Source organism: Podarcis cretensis, assembly GCF_951804945.1.
Source record: "Podarcis cretensis genome assembly, chromosome: 11".
NCBI lineage: Eukaryota > Metazoa > Chordata > Lepidosauria > Squamata > Lacertidae > Podarcis > Podarcis cretensis.
Window position 1 is genome coordinate 15,934,186 of NC_137180.1, and position 15,238 is coordinate 15,949,423.

Sequence of the window (15,238 nt, forward strand, 5' to 3'; positions counted from 1 at the left end):
TTGAATTGCTATATTCAATTTGCTGTATTATATTTCTAGGTAAATTTTATGACCACTTTATTTTCCTTATTTCATGCACAAACTGAGAAAAAGCAGGGCTTGTCATTGCATTTGACTAATAAATATTGTGGTTTTTTTAGATATTGATGAATGTAAAGAGATCCCAGGGATTTGTGCAAATGGTGTTTGCATTAATCAGATTGGCAGCTTCCGCTGCGAATGCCCAACAGGATTCAGCTACAATGATCTGCTCTTGGTCTGCGAAGGTGATGTAAATCGTATTGTCTATGGTTTATCCTCATGGCAAGAAGCTTTTCAGCAACGGTCTCCACTCCCACTTTACTGCAGCTCATAAGTGGGGGTTTTTTTGGGGGAGGGAATACACCTAGAAATCACACCTGCCTCCAGGTCAGGCTCATGATCAAAGAGGAACTGATTGTACTGACTGAGTCCTACACAATGGCCTAACCTGGCTGTGTGGACCAGCAGAGAGGAAGTGCAAGCTAACATGCCATGCACATGTCTACTATGCAACTGTCTGTGATCTGCTCTAGTAAATTAGAGTCATGTGGATATATCTTCAAAATAGAGCAGCAGTTATTTTTTATTTTTATTATTAATAATAATAATAATAATAATAATAATATATCCCACCATCCCCAGCCAAAGCCAGGCTCAGAGCGGCTAACAACAGTAAAAATAGCACAGTTTACATAAAATCACAGTCAATTAATTGAAATACATTCTAAAATCAATTCAAAATCAAATTAATGGCAACCATTGGGCTAGAGTTCTATGAGGATTACAGAAGGAGGGGGTCAGACTGTGCCTTGGCCAAAGGTCTGGTGGAACAGCTCTGTCTTGCAGGCCCTGCGGAAAGATGTCAAGTCCCGCAGGGCCCTAGTCTCTTGTGACAGAGCATTCCACCAGATCGGGGCCACAGCCGAAAAAGCCCTGGCTCTGATTGAGAACAGCCTAACCTCCCTGTGGCTCGGGACCTCCAAGATGTTTTTGTTTAAAGACCGTAAGGTCCTCCGTGGGATATACCATTCAGATTATCAGAAGAGACGGTCCCGTAGGTACGAGGGTCGTAGGCCGTATAGGGCCTTTAAAGGTTAAAACCAGCACCTTAAACCTGATCCTGTACTCCACTGGGAGCCAGTGCAGCTGGTATTAGAAAAGTATAGAAAAATAGTGACTGATGAAAAGGTGTAGAAGTGCAGCTTTATTTTTTCAAAGACAAGCGTCATCAGTTGATTCGGGACCTAGGTTTTGAAACGCTTATCAGTAATTCCATGAAGTGTTTGAACATGATCATTAGGTGCCCTTTCTTCCATGAATATAAGTATTTCTCTTCAAATCCATGTATTGTCTGGTCTCACAGGGTTGTATTTATCTTCCTGGCAGATTTCTTAGAGAAAGGGAGGCAGGAACATTATTCAAAGCATTTGCTCTGTGTGTACAATGTGCCACATTCCTGCTGTTTGTATGAGAAGAATTTGTTAAATGCTCTGATGAAAAATGTTCTGGAGTGGTATGGTTGTGGGATACAGAGTGTGCTTGGGTTCCTCCTCTACTTTTTAGTTTCTGTCAGTCTTCTTCTACCTGTTTGGCAGGAATCCCATCTTTCCTCTTCCTTAGAGGATATTAAACAAAGGCATCTTCAATAATGTACTGGTCACTACTTCAGAGGGATGAACACAAAGATAAGGGATATAAACACATTTAAGTTCCATTGATTTCAGTTGGTATGTTGAGATTGTGTTGAAAATTCTCTAATTGAAGTAAGTGGGATTTGAAAGTGCTTTAACATTGGCTGAATTATGCCCATTGCAATGTAGAGCACAAAAAGTATCTGAATACCTCAAAGAGATGAAGGACACCTATACTGACATTTGACTAAGAGTTATTGATCTTGCAGATATTGATGAATGCAGCAACGGTGACAATCTCTGTCAACGAAATGCAGATTGTATTAACAGCCCTGGTAGTTACCGCTGCGAATGTGCTGCAGGTTTCAAACTTTCGCCCAATGGTGCCTGTGTTGGTAAGAAATAACTTGCATTTACTATTTTGCTTAATTCTTCCCTCTAGAATATTGGCAGTTTTCCTATTCTGAATTTGCTTGTTTTTTTTTTGGTTTTTTTTGCACACTTACAATTATGTTGCTTCCCTGACTTTTGTGTCATGTTTAGCAGTATCTGACTTTAACACGAACAGACAAATAGTAGGCTTTTAGTGCTACAACTGTCTTTATAAAATGGACATTTTAAGTTCACCTTCAGTAATCATTAGCAGATTGTAAAACGTGAGTAGTAACAAAACCACAAATCAATAATGTATACCATGTGTTTTGTGTATTTTTGTTATAGATCGCAATGAATGCCAGGAAATTCCTAATGTATGTAGTCATGGCACATGTGTGGATAAAGAGGGGACTTACCATTGCATCTGTCAAAATGGCTTTAAGGCATCCCATGACCAAACTATGTGTATGGGTATGTTGAGAGAATGTTATCCGTGTAAAAACGTGAATTAGAAAATCTAGAACAGCTTAATTAATTGACATTTTGGTGAGTGATGGTTGGGTTGATACTGTTATATTTATTTCAGATGAATATAAGTTATGTGTTGTCAGATAAATGCGGTGATTGCATTTATTATATCATTGCGAAAGTTTGAAATATAAAAAGGGGAGGGGGAAAATAAGCCAGTGTTTAAGGTTTCCCGAGATGATTCTACAAATAATAATTCCTTTGTATTAATGCCTTCTCTCTGCAGATGTTGATGAATGTGAAAGACATCCTTGTGGAAATGGAACGTGTAAAAACACAGTTGGCTCATATAATTGTCTATGTTATCCAGGATTTGAGCTTACACATAATAATGACTGTATGGGTAAGAGAATCAAAAGAAAACTACACTTTTTCATTTAGGAAGAGGGATGGTGCAAGAAGTTCAAATAAAAGCATGGAAATTTCTGAATTTTAACAGACAAATCTATTTAAGGTCTGTACTCTGTTGTGGAACTAATTTTGGAAAAAAAAGTATTATACTATTTCAGCTTCAAACACCTTTTTTGACCTTTCAAGTAGCTGCAGGAACCGCCAACTAGATCAGGACCACAAATTTGGGAAGAGAGAATTACATATGAGCCAGAAGTCATCTTTTTCCATTGAAAATGAGGGTTTCAGAATGGTCAGCAGGGGATGAATTTTGAGAATTTGGGAGAGGGATCGTGCAGTTTTCAGTTGTAAGGGAAGGAGATCCCCAGGGAAAGAAGTGACAGCAGTGGCTTTTTTCCTTTCATTCATTCATTTAAAATGTAGTTGCTGCTCCTGCAAGTGGCAGCAGAGTTGCTATTGGTGCCCCTTCCTATACTCCCTTGGAATGACACTGTGTTGTCATGTAGCATCCTCTTAGGGCTATGTTGGTGTGGAACTGCAGTTTCTACTGACTGGGCCACCAACAGCAGCACTGTGGCTGTTTGTGGTGGCAGAAAATTAAACTGGATAGGGAAAGACTGCTAGTAGGTCATTCCATATCAAGTGATCCAACTTTTAAAACTCATGTCATCCTATTTTCTTTATATTTTGTACACTTGTTGAATGATCAAAACTAAGTTAGAATCTAAAATTTTAATTTTTTATCTCATCCCGTTATGAGGTGTTTCATGAGAGTTTGAGATTTTAAAAAATGGATAATTTCGGCCTTGCCGGACTACACAGTAAACATAAAAGCTCAGCCCAGAACTGAGATATGTCAAAACTAAAAACACCAGTCTCTTCAGAACTTCATGGGCTTTAATGTGATATGTCACAGGATGGATTCACTTTAAATTTTAAATTTAAGTTACAAAATTGAAACCTTTAAAAAGTGATTAAAAAATTAATATGATTTTAAAATTCCAAAAAATGTATTGGTTATTTAATATTTCTAAGAGCTACCTCCAAAATTCCATCTTGGAATCTCAACGGGATCATATTTTTTTAAAAAATATTTTGTACATACATGTCTGCCTTATTGGGTTCTAGTTAGGATAAATTGGTCTTCTTGGAGTAAAATATAACAGAATAAACCAGACTTCAAACTGTAATATCAGTTACTTCAAGCAATTCTTTAGAAAGTTATTCAAATTAAAAGGTACCTGAAAAGCTAGTTGGGCTTTTCTTTTAAAAATGTATTGTAGCTTGCAATTATTGCATGATAGAATAATGCTTTTTGTTGCCCTTGTTTTGTTAACCATTTTGTTGCTTTTTGTTAACCATTTAGATATTGATGAATGCAGTTCCTTCTTTGGGCAGGTGTGCAGAAATGGGAGGTGTTTCAATGAAATTGGTTCTTTCAAATGTTTATGTCATGAAGGTTATGAACTTACTCCAGATGGCAAGAACTGTATTGGTATGTATGAAAGCAACTACCTAGTGTAAATGTGCATTGATAGAACAGCAATCCTGTGCACACTTATCTGGGATTACATCCCATTGAATACAGTGTGACTTACTTTTGCTAAACATACAATTGTGCTGCTTTTTCAGGTATACATTTGCACAGTCATGTTACAGAGTCTTTCAGTCACATATATCCTAGTGTCTTTCAATTAAAAAACTAAATAAGTTAAAGAAGCACAACAAAACACTTCCGGCAGGTATTTATGGATAGTTGTGAACTGCAGCTGAAACACAATCCTATATCAGACAAGTAAGACAGAGCCTCTCCCTCTTCTCAGGAAATCTCTGTTCTTTTACCAATTTTGGTTGATACATTTGCCTTATGTGGCTCTTGTATGCTAAACTGAACAGCAGAATTCATTGCAAAGGGGTGAGTAAGGAACTTTTCCCCAACAGCAAGAGCTAGGGGCGAGGAGTGCTATTGTTTCCCTTTGTTATGTATTTTTTTGTTTTTATATTGTAAAATCTGTGATCTTTGGGTGAAGGGTGGTATTATAAATTTTATTATTATCTATTATTATTATTAATCATAATAATAATAGTAGTAGTAGTAGTAGTAGTTATTTACATATGGGAGCAGGGTTACTTAACACAGCAAAGGACAGACAAAAGTGTGAAAAGGAGGATCAATGATCTTGATCTGGATTCTTCTCTCTTATTGCATACTGAGACTGTAGGTAATCCTTCTAGAATCTCTAACATATTTTGTCTTTTTTCTATTCTTTTGAGATATTAATGAGTGTGTGGTGCTTGCTGGCTCATGCTTCCCTGGTACATGTCAAAACTTGGAAGGATCTTTTAGGTGCATTTGCCCACCAGGCTATGAAGTAAAAAGCGAAAGCTGCATTGGTAATGTTGCATTATATTTTATTTTGAACTTCAATACTAACACAGTAAAGAATAGGTATTTTGGATGTGGTAGAAATAACATGCAAAGATTGTGTCACTCATTTACAAATGTAGCGACTTTCAAGATACGGCATTCTTCTGCTTGTGATGAGAAACAAACTCATGTCACGATGAGAAACAAACTCAAAGTCATGGCATTTCATTAACAGAAATCAGGGGGGAAATATGCTGGTTTGTGATTCGTAAAATCTTTGCTTAACAAACAAATCCACACACCACCACGCCCTGGCGAGTACATAGAGAAAACTTAGCTGAAAATTTGTCTGAAAATATAGGCTGCATTCAGACAGCATTTTATTCTATTTCCCTAAAGTTTCCTTACCTGATAACATTCTCATTTTATGTGATCTTTCACACGAGGTAAATTCCAGTTCTGGAAACCTAGTGGAATTTAGTAGAAGCCATTTCTGTGTTAATTGCTTTCAGGGGGAAAATCCACTTAACCTAGAAAATCACAGGAGCATTTGTGCTGTAATTTCCCCACAGTTTTCATAGATCATGCCACTACAGCTCATGTTACCAAATTTGCAGTGGTATTCTAATACACAGTACCTTCCCACCATTTTCATGTGTGAATCATGAGGGAACAGAATCACTCATGGCGACACGCCTGGTCACATCTACGGTTGTGTTACACCGTGTCCACTGGTGGGAATGAAATTTAGCATGCCCTGGCAATATGGCAGACAAAAAGCCGCAATTCCAGTAACACAGCTGATAATAGATACAGTGTAAAAGGAATGTTAGAAACTGGGGCAAAAAGCGCTTGTATTATAACCAGAAAAACTACCGTAATTCAATAATCTCTACATCCAAATGCACCCAGACTCAGAAATATAGCAAATGGTTTCTGTTTTAAGCCTTAACGATCATAGTTATGCGCAACTAAATTCCGCACCAAATGCACACCTAGTGTGTAAAGGTAATTGAGTTATTTGCATAGCGCTTTGATGTTTATTTCAGCATCTAAGGAATTTTTGTTTTGGTACAAAATAATATACCAATGCTTTTAGAATGTTAGATGCTTTAGATTTTCATTATATGGAGAAAAAACGTAACACACAGCTATCAAATGAGAAAGCGGATCCATGCAAATCACAATGTGTTTCATCAAACTAAGAAACAAAGATATTGGTACCAGACAGCCAATCTTAAATATCTTCAAATTAACCATACAGGAAGCAAATCCTCATGTGTTCTGTGCCAAACTGACTGATGTTAGTGAATTTTTTGCCCAGATAAAGATGGAAGGGAAACTTTATGTGTGCTTTCAGTAGTCTTCATAAATCAAGGAACAAAACCTTGCTTAAATATGCTGGACTTTTATCTTGAGCAATACATATTTTTTATTTTTTTGAGATTTTAACTTTTGTAACACAGTGCATTTATTAATTTGTTGTCTTGCCAGCTTTTAAATATTTTTGGCAGCTATTGCTAGCAATATTAACTGTTTTTCTTGAGAGTAATCCAAGTCATATTTTCTTTGAAACCTTTCAAAGCATAGCATTTTGGGGCTGCAGTGAATATCATGTGCAAGACACTGGTTACATTAGCACATAAGACAAAGAGAAATAATGTCTTAGTGCAAATGTGTGGGCTTTTGGCAAGGAGATGGCAAACACTGTGTTTCTTCTCAGTCCTCTTAGCATGGCATGATGCGGCAGCTAAGTCAAAGTCAGGTTTAGTGTGTTTTCTGAATTTGGACTTGTAGTTAAACACTCTCTTTCCATTAAGCATGAGTTGTAGCCAAGGTTAATTCTTGGTTGCAGCTCATGGTTAAGGACGAGAGGATGTGAACAGCCCCCAACTACGTTATAATGGAACAGGAATAGACAAACCCCTGCCCCACCCCTCAAATATTTGTTTCACAAGTTCTCATACTCACTTTCCTTTTTAATGAGCAATTTCTTTTTGCCTTTCCCCAAACTGTTGGGGGAGGGGATGACCAAATATACTGGCACAGCCTTAGAGTAGACTTTATAAAGCAATTGGTGTTTTAAAACAGAACAAACTGGTTTGCTCATTTAAAAATCAGTTCTGCCTAATTGCACTATTTCCCATCAGCTCTCTGGAAAATACACAAGATGAATACCATTTTGGATTGATGTTGTAATCACATTTTCGTTTTAACCGTCTTTAAAATTTTATTTATTTACAATCAAGTTGTGTAAAAATGGTATGAAATAAATAAATAAATGATTTTTCAGACATTGATGAATGCAACGAGGATCCCAACATCTGTCTCTTTGGATCCTGCACTAATACGCCAGGAGGATTCCAGTGCATCTGTCCTACAGGCTTTGTGATATCTGATAATGGCAGGAGATGTTTTGGTAAGCACAGTGGTTGCAGCAGGCTGTCAACAGTCAGCTCAAATATTCAGAAGGGAGAGCCATTCAGTAAACTTCAGTAAAATTTCAGTAAAATTTGGCTAAGTTGGGCTGTCTCACGTTTATTTATTTAAAGGAGTTCTACCTCACCTTTACACTTTAAAAAATTACCAGGATGGCTAATATTATAATAAAAAGAAAATACAATCATTAACACATGCAAAGATGAACGTGCAATGCTTGAAATTTAAAACACAACAGAAAGACAAACTTTGGCTCGACCAGTTGCTGTGGGCCCAGTTGCAGCGATAAAAGCAATACAAATACAATAAAAAACCAGTATGGATGTTCCATCTACAATGTTCAATCACAAATCCATGCTAAGCCCAGACCAGGCAAAAATGGATTTGAAGGCTTGCCTTGCCTAACACCAGTGCTTTTTTTTTTCTAGAAAAGAGGTACAGGAACTCTCCCATTTTTTTCCCAGACAACCCTAAGTTATTGAACTTTTTTTAGGGAGCAAATTGCCCAATTCTTCCAAATGGATCAGAGCCCTATGACTTTTAAACAGCCACCTGCAATATTAGACTGAGATTAATTCAACAACAAACAAAATACTACACTGAGCCTACTGGATGCCATGCTTTAAATGTCTTGAGTTTTCCCCACATGGATGAAAGCTGGCTCTACAAAAATCCACAGGCTGACTTAGCACATGTGTGGGATTGTTCAATTGTCAAATAATTCTTGAAGGAGATACAAATGAGAATTAAAAGACGTTATGGGGTAGATGGATGGAGAGGGAATGAAGGATGATGTGGGGTGGGTGGGGAAGAAACTGAACTACGCCATTTTTGGATACAAATATTTTCACTACAAAAGTAATTTTTCAGGGGTGGGTGGATCAGAGGTTTCCCAATGCCTAGTATAAGCAGACTGAAAGGGCTTCAGTGCATGGAAAAGGCATTACAAAATAATAATGCCTCCTGCTGATAGAGGTTCAGGCAGGAATTCCCACGCAAGTGAGAAGTGAAACCATTCCTTTGATTTTGATTAACTTACCCAGCTACCCAGTGTCTAAAGTAATTCTGTGGCATTTGCTTTCCCCCCTAGATACACGACAAAGCTTCTGCTTCACTAACTTTGAGAATGGCAAGTGCTCCGTGCCAAAAGCATTTAACACCACCAAGGCAAAGTGCTGCTGCAGCAAGATGCCAGGAGAAGGATGGGGTGATCCCTGTGAACTTTGTCCTAAGGAAGAAAAAGGTAAAGAAAAAACATGTGCTGGCTTTGTTGTTGTGGTTGTATAGTCGTTTAGTCATGTCCGACTCTTGGTGACCCCATGGACCAGAGCACGCCAGGCACTCCTGTCTTCCACTACCTCCCACAGTTTTGTCACTCATGCTGGTAGCTTCAAGAACACTGTCCTGCCATCTCGTCCTCTGCCGTCCCCTTCTCCTTGTGCCCTCCATCTTTCCCAACATCAGGGTCTTTTCCAGGGAGTCTTCTCTTCTCATGAGGTGGCCAAAGTATTGGAGCCTCAGCTTCAGGATCTGTCCTTCCAGTGAGCACTCAGGGCTGATTTCCTTCAGAATGGATAGGTTTGATCTTTTTGCTGTCCATGGGACTCTCAAGAGTCTCCTCCAGCACCATAATTCAAAAGCATCAATTCTGTGCTGACTTTAGGCCTGTGCAATAAATTGCCATACATTTGAATAACAGTATTGGAAATTACGTCATGATAAGTGTTGTAACAAGGCAATATACAGGTGAACAAAAGGTGGAGACAAAAGGGGTGGTGCAGCTGTACCCATACCTTTGAGATACTTTGCAGATAATTTGCAGGCACCCAGACTCCTGCTGTGTTTGCTCTCTCTCTCCTCCCTCCTAACCTGTAAGAGATTAGGATAAGCCCTCATACAAACCAGCAAACTCTTTCAGCTTCACCAGTATCTTTGCACCTAGAGCTCAGATAATTATGCAGAGCCTGCTAACAATCCAGGAGGGACCACGCCCATGGCTAGACAATCAAAGTTCCCAGGAAAGTAGAAATTTAGTTGAACTCAGAGGGGCTTATGCATGCACAGATTCCACTTAGACCTCTGAATGGGGAAGCAGATGCAACTTGACTAGTAAATCACTTAAACCACTCTTAAATTAGTTGAAAACATATTAAATATGTTATATGGAGGTTTATTTAATATTTTGATTAAATCTACTACTTCCTTACATTTTAAGGCCCTCCACCACTGTGGGGAGGCATGGCAAGGCCCTCTGCTTTTGTGGGGAAGTGAAACACTTTGGTAGGACCCTCTGCCACTGCAGATATATATCGAGATATTGTGATGTTTAGCTGGTGATATATTGTGATGTTGAAAACCAGGTATTGCCCAGCCCTAGTTGGCTTTCAAGAGGCAGTGGTAAAAAAACGATGGACATATAGAGCCTCTACTTGTCCAACCAGATCCTTGATCCAATTCCAATAGAAGAAGAAGAAGAAGAAGAAGAAGAAGAAGAAGAAGAAGAAGAAGAAGAAAATATATAAATTTATTGATTTATTATTTATACCCCAGCCAGCAGAGCAGTCTGGGCAGCTGCCAACTGAATATTAAAAACACAATACAGCATTGAACATTAAAAACTTCCCTAAACAGGGCTGCCTTCAGATGTCTTTCAAAAGTAAGATAGTTGCTCATTGCCTTGACATCTGATGGGAGGGCGTTCCACAGGGCAGGCGCCACTACTGAGAAGACCCTCTACCTTCTCTATTGACTAACTGTGGATTACTATACAAGGAGCAATGGATCTTTGGGGCAAGTGGGGAGATGTGCTTTAAATGTATAGCGTATATGGAACCAATATCATCACAGGAAACTGGAGCTGGCTAAACATGGGTTAAAATCCAGTAAAGCAATTGGTGTCTTTGGGGTTTTGCTACTGGCTTATATTAAAAACAGGGATGCAGGTGGCGCTGTGGGTTAAAGCCTCAGCGCCTAGGGCTTGCCGATCGAAAGGTCGGCGGTTCGAATCCCTGCGGCGGGGTGCGCTCCCGCTGCTCGGTCCCAGCGCCTGCCAACCTAGCAGTTCGAAAGCACCTCCGGGTGCAAGTAGATAAATAGGGACCGCTTACTAGCGGGAAGGTAAACGGCGTTTCCGTGTGCGGCTCTGGCTCGCCAGAGCAGCGATGTCACGCTGGCCACGTGACCCGGAAGTGTCTCCGGACAGTGCTGGCCCCTGGCCTCTTAAGTGAGATGGGCGCACAACCCCAGAGTCTGTCAAGACTGGCCCGTACGGGCAAGGGTACCTTTACCTTTATATTAAAAACTGAATATTGATTACAGCTACAGTTGCCGATTACTTTATGGATGTGGCACTTATTACGCAGTATTCGGATATGGAAGAAAAATGGGGGGGGGACTCCTTTGTAGCACTTGTGAAAAGCATATATGTATATGTGTGTGCCTGTTATTGCTTTAATTGGCCATAGTCAGCTGTATAATCATTGCCATTTTTATTCCCTTTGTGGTGCTGCTGTTCCAAAAAATGTTCTCGTGCAGTTGCCTTCCAGGATTTGTGTCCATTTGGTCATGGGACTATACCTGGGATTGATGATACACGAGAAGGTATTGGCTTTACTTTGATATCACTTTAAAACTATTTCTTTAATGAATTATACTCCAGGATTCTCTGGCTTTTAGAAAGCAAGTTGTGTTGATTTTTCAGATACGAATAATATTCCTGATTAGGGGGAGACAACATAAATCTTACTCCAGAAAATGTCCTTACTTTCTCTTATTGGTGAAAGGTCACATGGCAGCACAAGTTAATATAGGCCTCGGGTAGTAGATGCAGCCCACAGGATTTAAACTCTATGTACTAGCCAATATGGTAATTTATATCCAGTTCTTCTGTTTAGAGCAGTGATGGCCAAACTTGGCCCTCCAGCTGTTTTGGGACTACAGTTCCCATCATCCCTGACCGCTGGTCCTTGTTAGCTAGGGATGATGGTAGTTGTAGTCCCAAAACAGCTGGAGGGCCAAGTTTGGCCATCACTGGTTTATAGCAACCAAAGTGGCTTAAGACAAATTAAAATACTATCAAATAGAAATTTGAAACAATGCAGAACACTACAATACTGGCAACTCCAGGGGTTATGTTCCAAGGCACCATGGGTTTAAATGAAATTGTATTTGAAACACAGTTGAAAAAGCCTGCAAACATACCATTCCGCCCCTGCCTCATTCCGCCACTGTTTGTGATGTTTTCGGGTCACTTCCGGGTTTGACACAATGCACATGTGGGCATTTGCGCACTTATCGGACCCACCTAAAACGTTCGCTGCCTGTACTAAAAACAACAGCACTAAAACACCAAATGGGCAGCAGCTCAATTTTTTGTATAGCAAGTTTCTTCTTAAAAAAAAAAAAAAAGACCAAATCATTTGTTTAAAGCAACAAATCACAAAATATAAACCGTTGGAAGTTTAAAACATTTTCAGCAACTGTCTACAGACAGGGAGAGAGGGTGTCTGGCAGATCTCCACTGGGAAAGTTTTCCATAACTTTGCTCCTATCTCTTAACTAATTGTTAATCAGAGAAGCAAAGCAAATGTCCTTAATACAGTGGTGCCTCGCAAGACGAAAATAATCCATTCCGCGAGTCTCTTTGTCTAGCGGTTTTTTCGTCTTGCGAAGCATCCCTATTAGCGGCTTAGCGGGTTAGCGCTATTAGCGGCTTAGCGGCTTAGAAAAAGGGGGGGGGAAGGAAAAAAAACTCGCAAGACGTTTTCGTCTTGCGATGCAAGCCCATAGGGAAATTCATCTTGCGAAGCGCCTCGAGAAACGGAAAACCCTTTCATCTAGCGGGTTTTTCATCTTGCGAGGCATTCGTCTTGCGGGGCACCACTGTAATAATTCATTTATTTTCTCCGCGTTTTTGGCATAAGAAATAATTCTTTCCTTTTTATTCATTTATTCCTCTACTACTGTCCAATAAAATGTGTATCTGTTATACTAAAGGAATCCCGAGATGGATAACAGAACAGTACAAATGATTTTATGCCACTTTCTTGTTTCTAGATGTCAACGAATGCCTTGAGAGCCCAGGCATTTGTTCCAACGGTCACTGCATAAACACAGATGGATCCTTCCGTTGTGAATGCCCTTTGGGATACAAGCTAGATTACACCGGAGTGCGTTGTGTAGGTGTGTGCGGATTCAAAGCCATATGTAAAATCTGTTTATTTCATGCATTGTAATCTTTAAAGCTTCATGAAATTGATCTGCATCCCAGTTTTCAAAAGTTTTGCTTGTTACACCCTAGATACCGATGAATGTTCAATTGGTAATCCATGTGGAAATGGCACGTGTTCCAATGTTATTGGTAGCTTTGAATGTAATTGCCTGGACGGGTTTGAACCTGGGCCAATGATGAACTGCGAAGGTAAATTATAATTTGTTTTATCTTCTGACTACATTTGGGCAACTAACCTCCTTTGAATCTTTTTCCGATTCCCTTTACCGCCAAAGGGAAGTAAAAATAAGAAAGAGTGGCTTGTTTGTTTTTTATTTTTGGAAGAAGATTTCTAAGGCCTGGATAACACTGATGTTGTTTCTATTTTGTTCAGACATAAATGAATGCGTACAAAACCCGTTGCTGTGTGCTTTTCGCTGCATAAACACATATGGTTTCTATGAATGTACCTGTCCAGTGGGCTATGAATTAAGAGAGGACCAAAAAATGTGTAAAGGTATGGATGTTTTTTTTAAAAAAAATGATCTTTCATAGGAAAATGTTTTTTATTTCAAAATGTATCACCTACATTTTACTTAACACAGACATGAAGAAAGCACCCTTCAGTTCTTTGCCTTAATTTCGCTTGCCAGTTTTGTTGGGCTTACTTGCGCCTCTAGTGGACAAAAGCAGGAATAGGTTTTTCAGGAAATAGGCTTGCCCCTCCTCAGTTTTTTGCTCCTGCCTCCACAAAGCAGTCATGTTCCCTTTGGTCCCTCTCACTTCTTCATCCTGGTTTAGTGTTTCTCACTTCAATCTTTAACCTCTTAATCCTCATCTTCTCTATCCTGTATACATGCATGTGTGCATTGTCAAATCTTTCTCCTCCTTCCCCACTGTGACTGACTCTGGAAGAGGGAGAAATGGTGGCTTGCCCAGGGCTTTTACGTCCAGAGATCTTTTTAATTATTATTATTTCACTGGTTGGATGCAGCAGCGGATAACGACAGGGATTGGTAACAGCCAGGATGTCAGAATCCAGCAATTCCACACTGGCAAATGGGTAGATTTCCTTGTCCAGTGTAGCATCACTGGGGCCACACCCTTCTATGGCCTGTGACTCTGATTGCCAGCTCTGGTTGCCCAACTGGACTTTATGTTGTTTGTTTCTTGTAGGAAGAAGGTTAACACTGTTCTGAGTTTCAGTTCTGGCCAGTTCATTCTCAGCAAATATGCAAAACTGAGGCTAGCCTATTTCCTGAAAAACCTACTCCTTCCTTTGTCCGCTAGAGGCACAAGTAAGCCCAACTCAGTGATGCTACACTGGACATGCAAATCTACCTTTCAGCTGGGTACAAATGGTACTTCCTACCTCTTTCCTGTTTGGGCAATCGTGAACATTTTCATCCTCATCCCTTAGGGATGATTTATTCTCAGCTGGAAACTCTTCGGCTCTTTTTGATTTTTCCTTGGTGATCATTTTTAAAGGTGCTCTGCTACTTCTTTTATTTTAAGCTCCCAACTATCTGGTTGCATTCTGGTTCCAGTGGAGTCAGTCCCTTTTGTAGAGGCATGACTTGTTCCAAAAATTACCCTAAACCGTTCCCCAGTGCCTAACAAATTGAACCCCTCTTCCCAACATGACTGGCTCACCCACATTTTGAGACGCCTTGTTTCATATGTCTAGCTGGCCCTGTGCATAGAATGGATATTTCAGAGAACGTTACCCTTCCCCATCTGTGCAAGACAGTATACTCACTTAAGTTCCCTTATACTCTATGCTGTTTACTTTGGGGTGCATATGTATAGGACAGAATATTGTCCCCAGAACAAATAGTAGATTGATGTTCTAAGCATATACATTCCTTGGTTATTTTTTAAAGATCTTGATGAATGTGCAGAAGGTCTACACGACTGTGAATCAAGAGGTATGATGTGCAAAAATCTGATAGGAACTTTCATGTGCATCTGCCCTCCTGGAATGACCCGCAGACCAGATGGAGAAGGTTGCATGGGTAAGTATTAAGATAGGGTGCTTCAAGAAAAAAACTTGAGCCTATTTAACTCAGTATTCCTGTTGTGACTGTTAAGAATAAAAGTTAATGTATATTATGACTTTTTCCGATCTATTGTTAGTGCACATAATAGACACATTTTTGTATGCAGTGTTGCCTAACGTACATATTTATTCAAGCAGTGTCCCTGATATTAGGATTTTTTTGTATGCTCTTTCACTCACCTATGGATTTGATGCACACTTCTAATGTGTGCTCATTTTTTGGTTGGAAAGCTTCATCACAAAATTGGGAGAAGTGT

At 39.6% G+C, this 15,238-nt stretch overlaps 1 protein-coding gene across 1 annotated transcript in view; it reads left to right on the top strand.

The window, feature by feature from the left end:
• FBN2 (fibrillin 2) overlaps nt 1-15,238 on the top strand; it is a 136,950-nt gene that overhangs the window by 109,927 nt on the left and 11,785 nt on the right. The window contains exons 43-55 of the mRNA XM_079995931.1: nt 141-266; nt 1,922-2,047; nt 2,373-2,498; nt 2,782-2,898; nt 4,273-4,401; nt 5,181-5,300; nt 7,568-7,693; nt 8,804-8,956; nt 11,248-11,313; nt 12,769-12,894; nt 13,013-13,132; nt 13,317-13,439; nt 14,806-14,937. Coding sequence (XP_079852057.1) covers nt 141-266; nt 1,922-2,047; nt 2,373-2,498; nt 2,782-2,898; nt 4,273-4,401; nt 5,181-5,300; nt 7,568-7,693; nt 8,804-8,956; nt 11,248-11,313; nt 12,769-12,894; nt 13,013-13,132; nt 13,317-13,439; nt 14,806-14,937 — 1,590 coding nt within the window. The remainder of the gene's footprint in view (nt 1-140; nt 267-1,921; nt 2,048-2,372; nt 2,499-2,781; nt 2,899-4,272; nt 4,402-5,180; nt 5,301-7,567; nt 7,694-8,803; nt 8,957-11,247; nt 11,314-12,768; nt 12,895-13,012; nt 13,133-13,316; nt 13,440-14,805; nt 14,938-15,238) is intronic.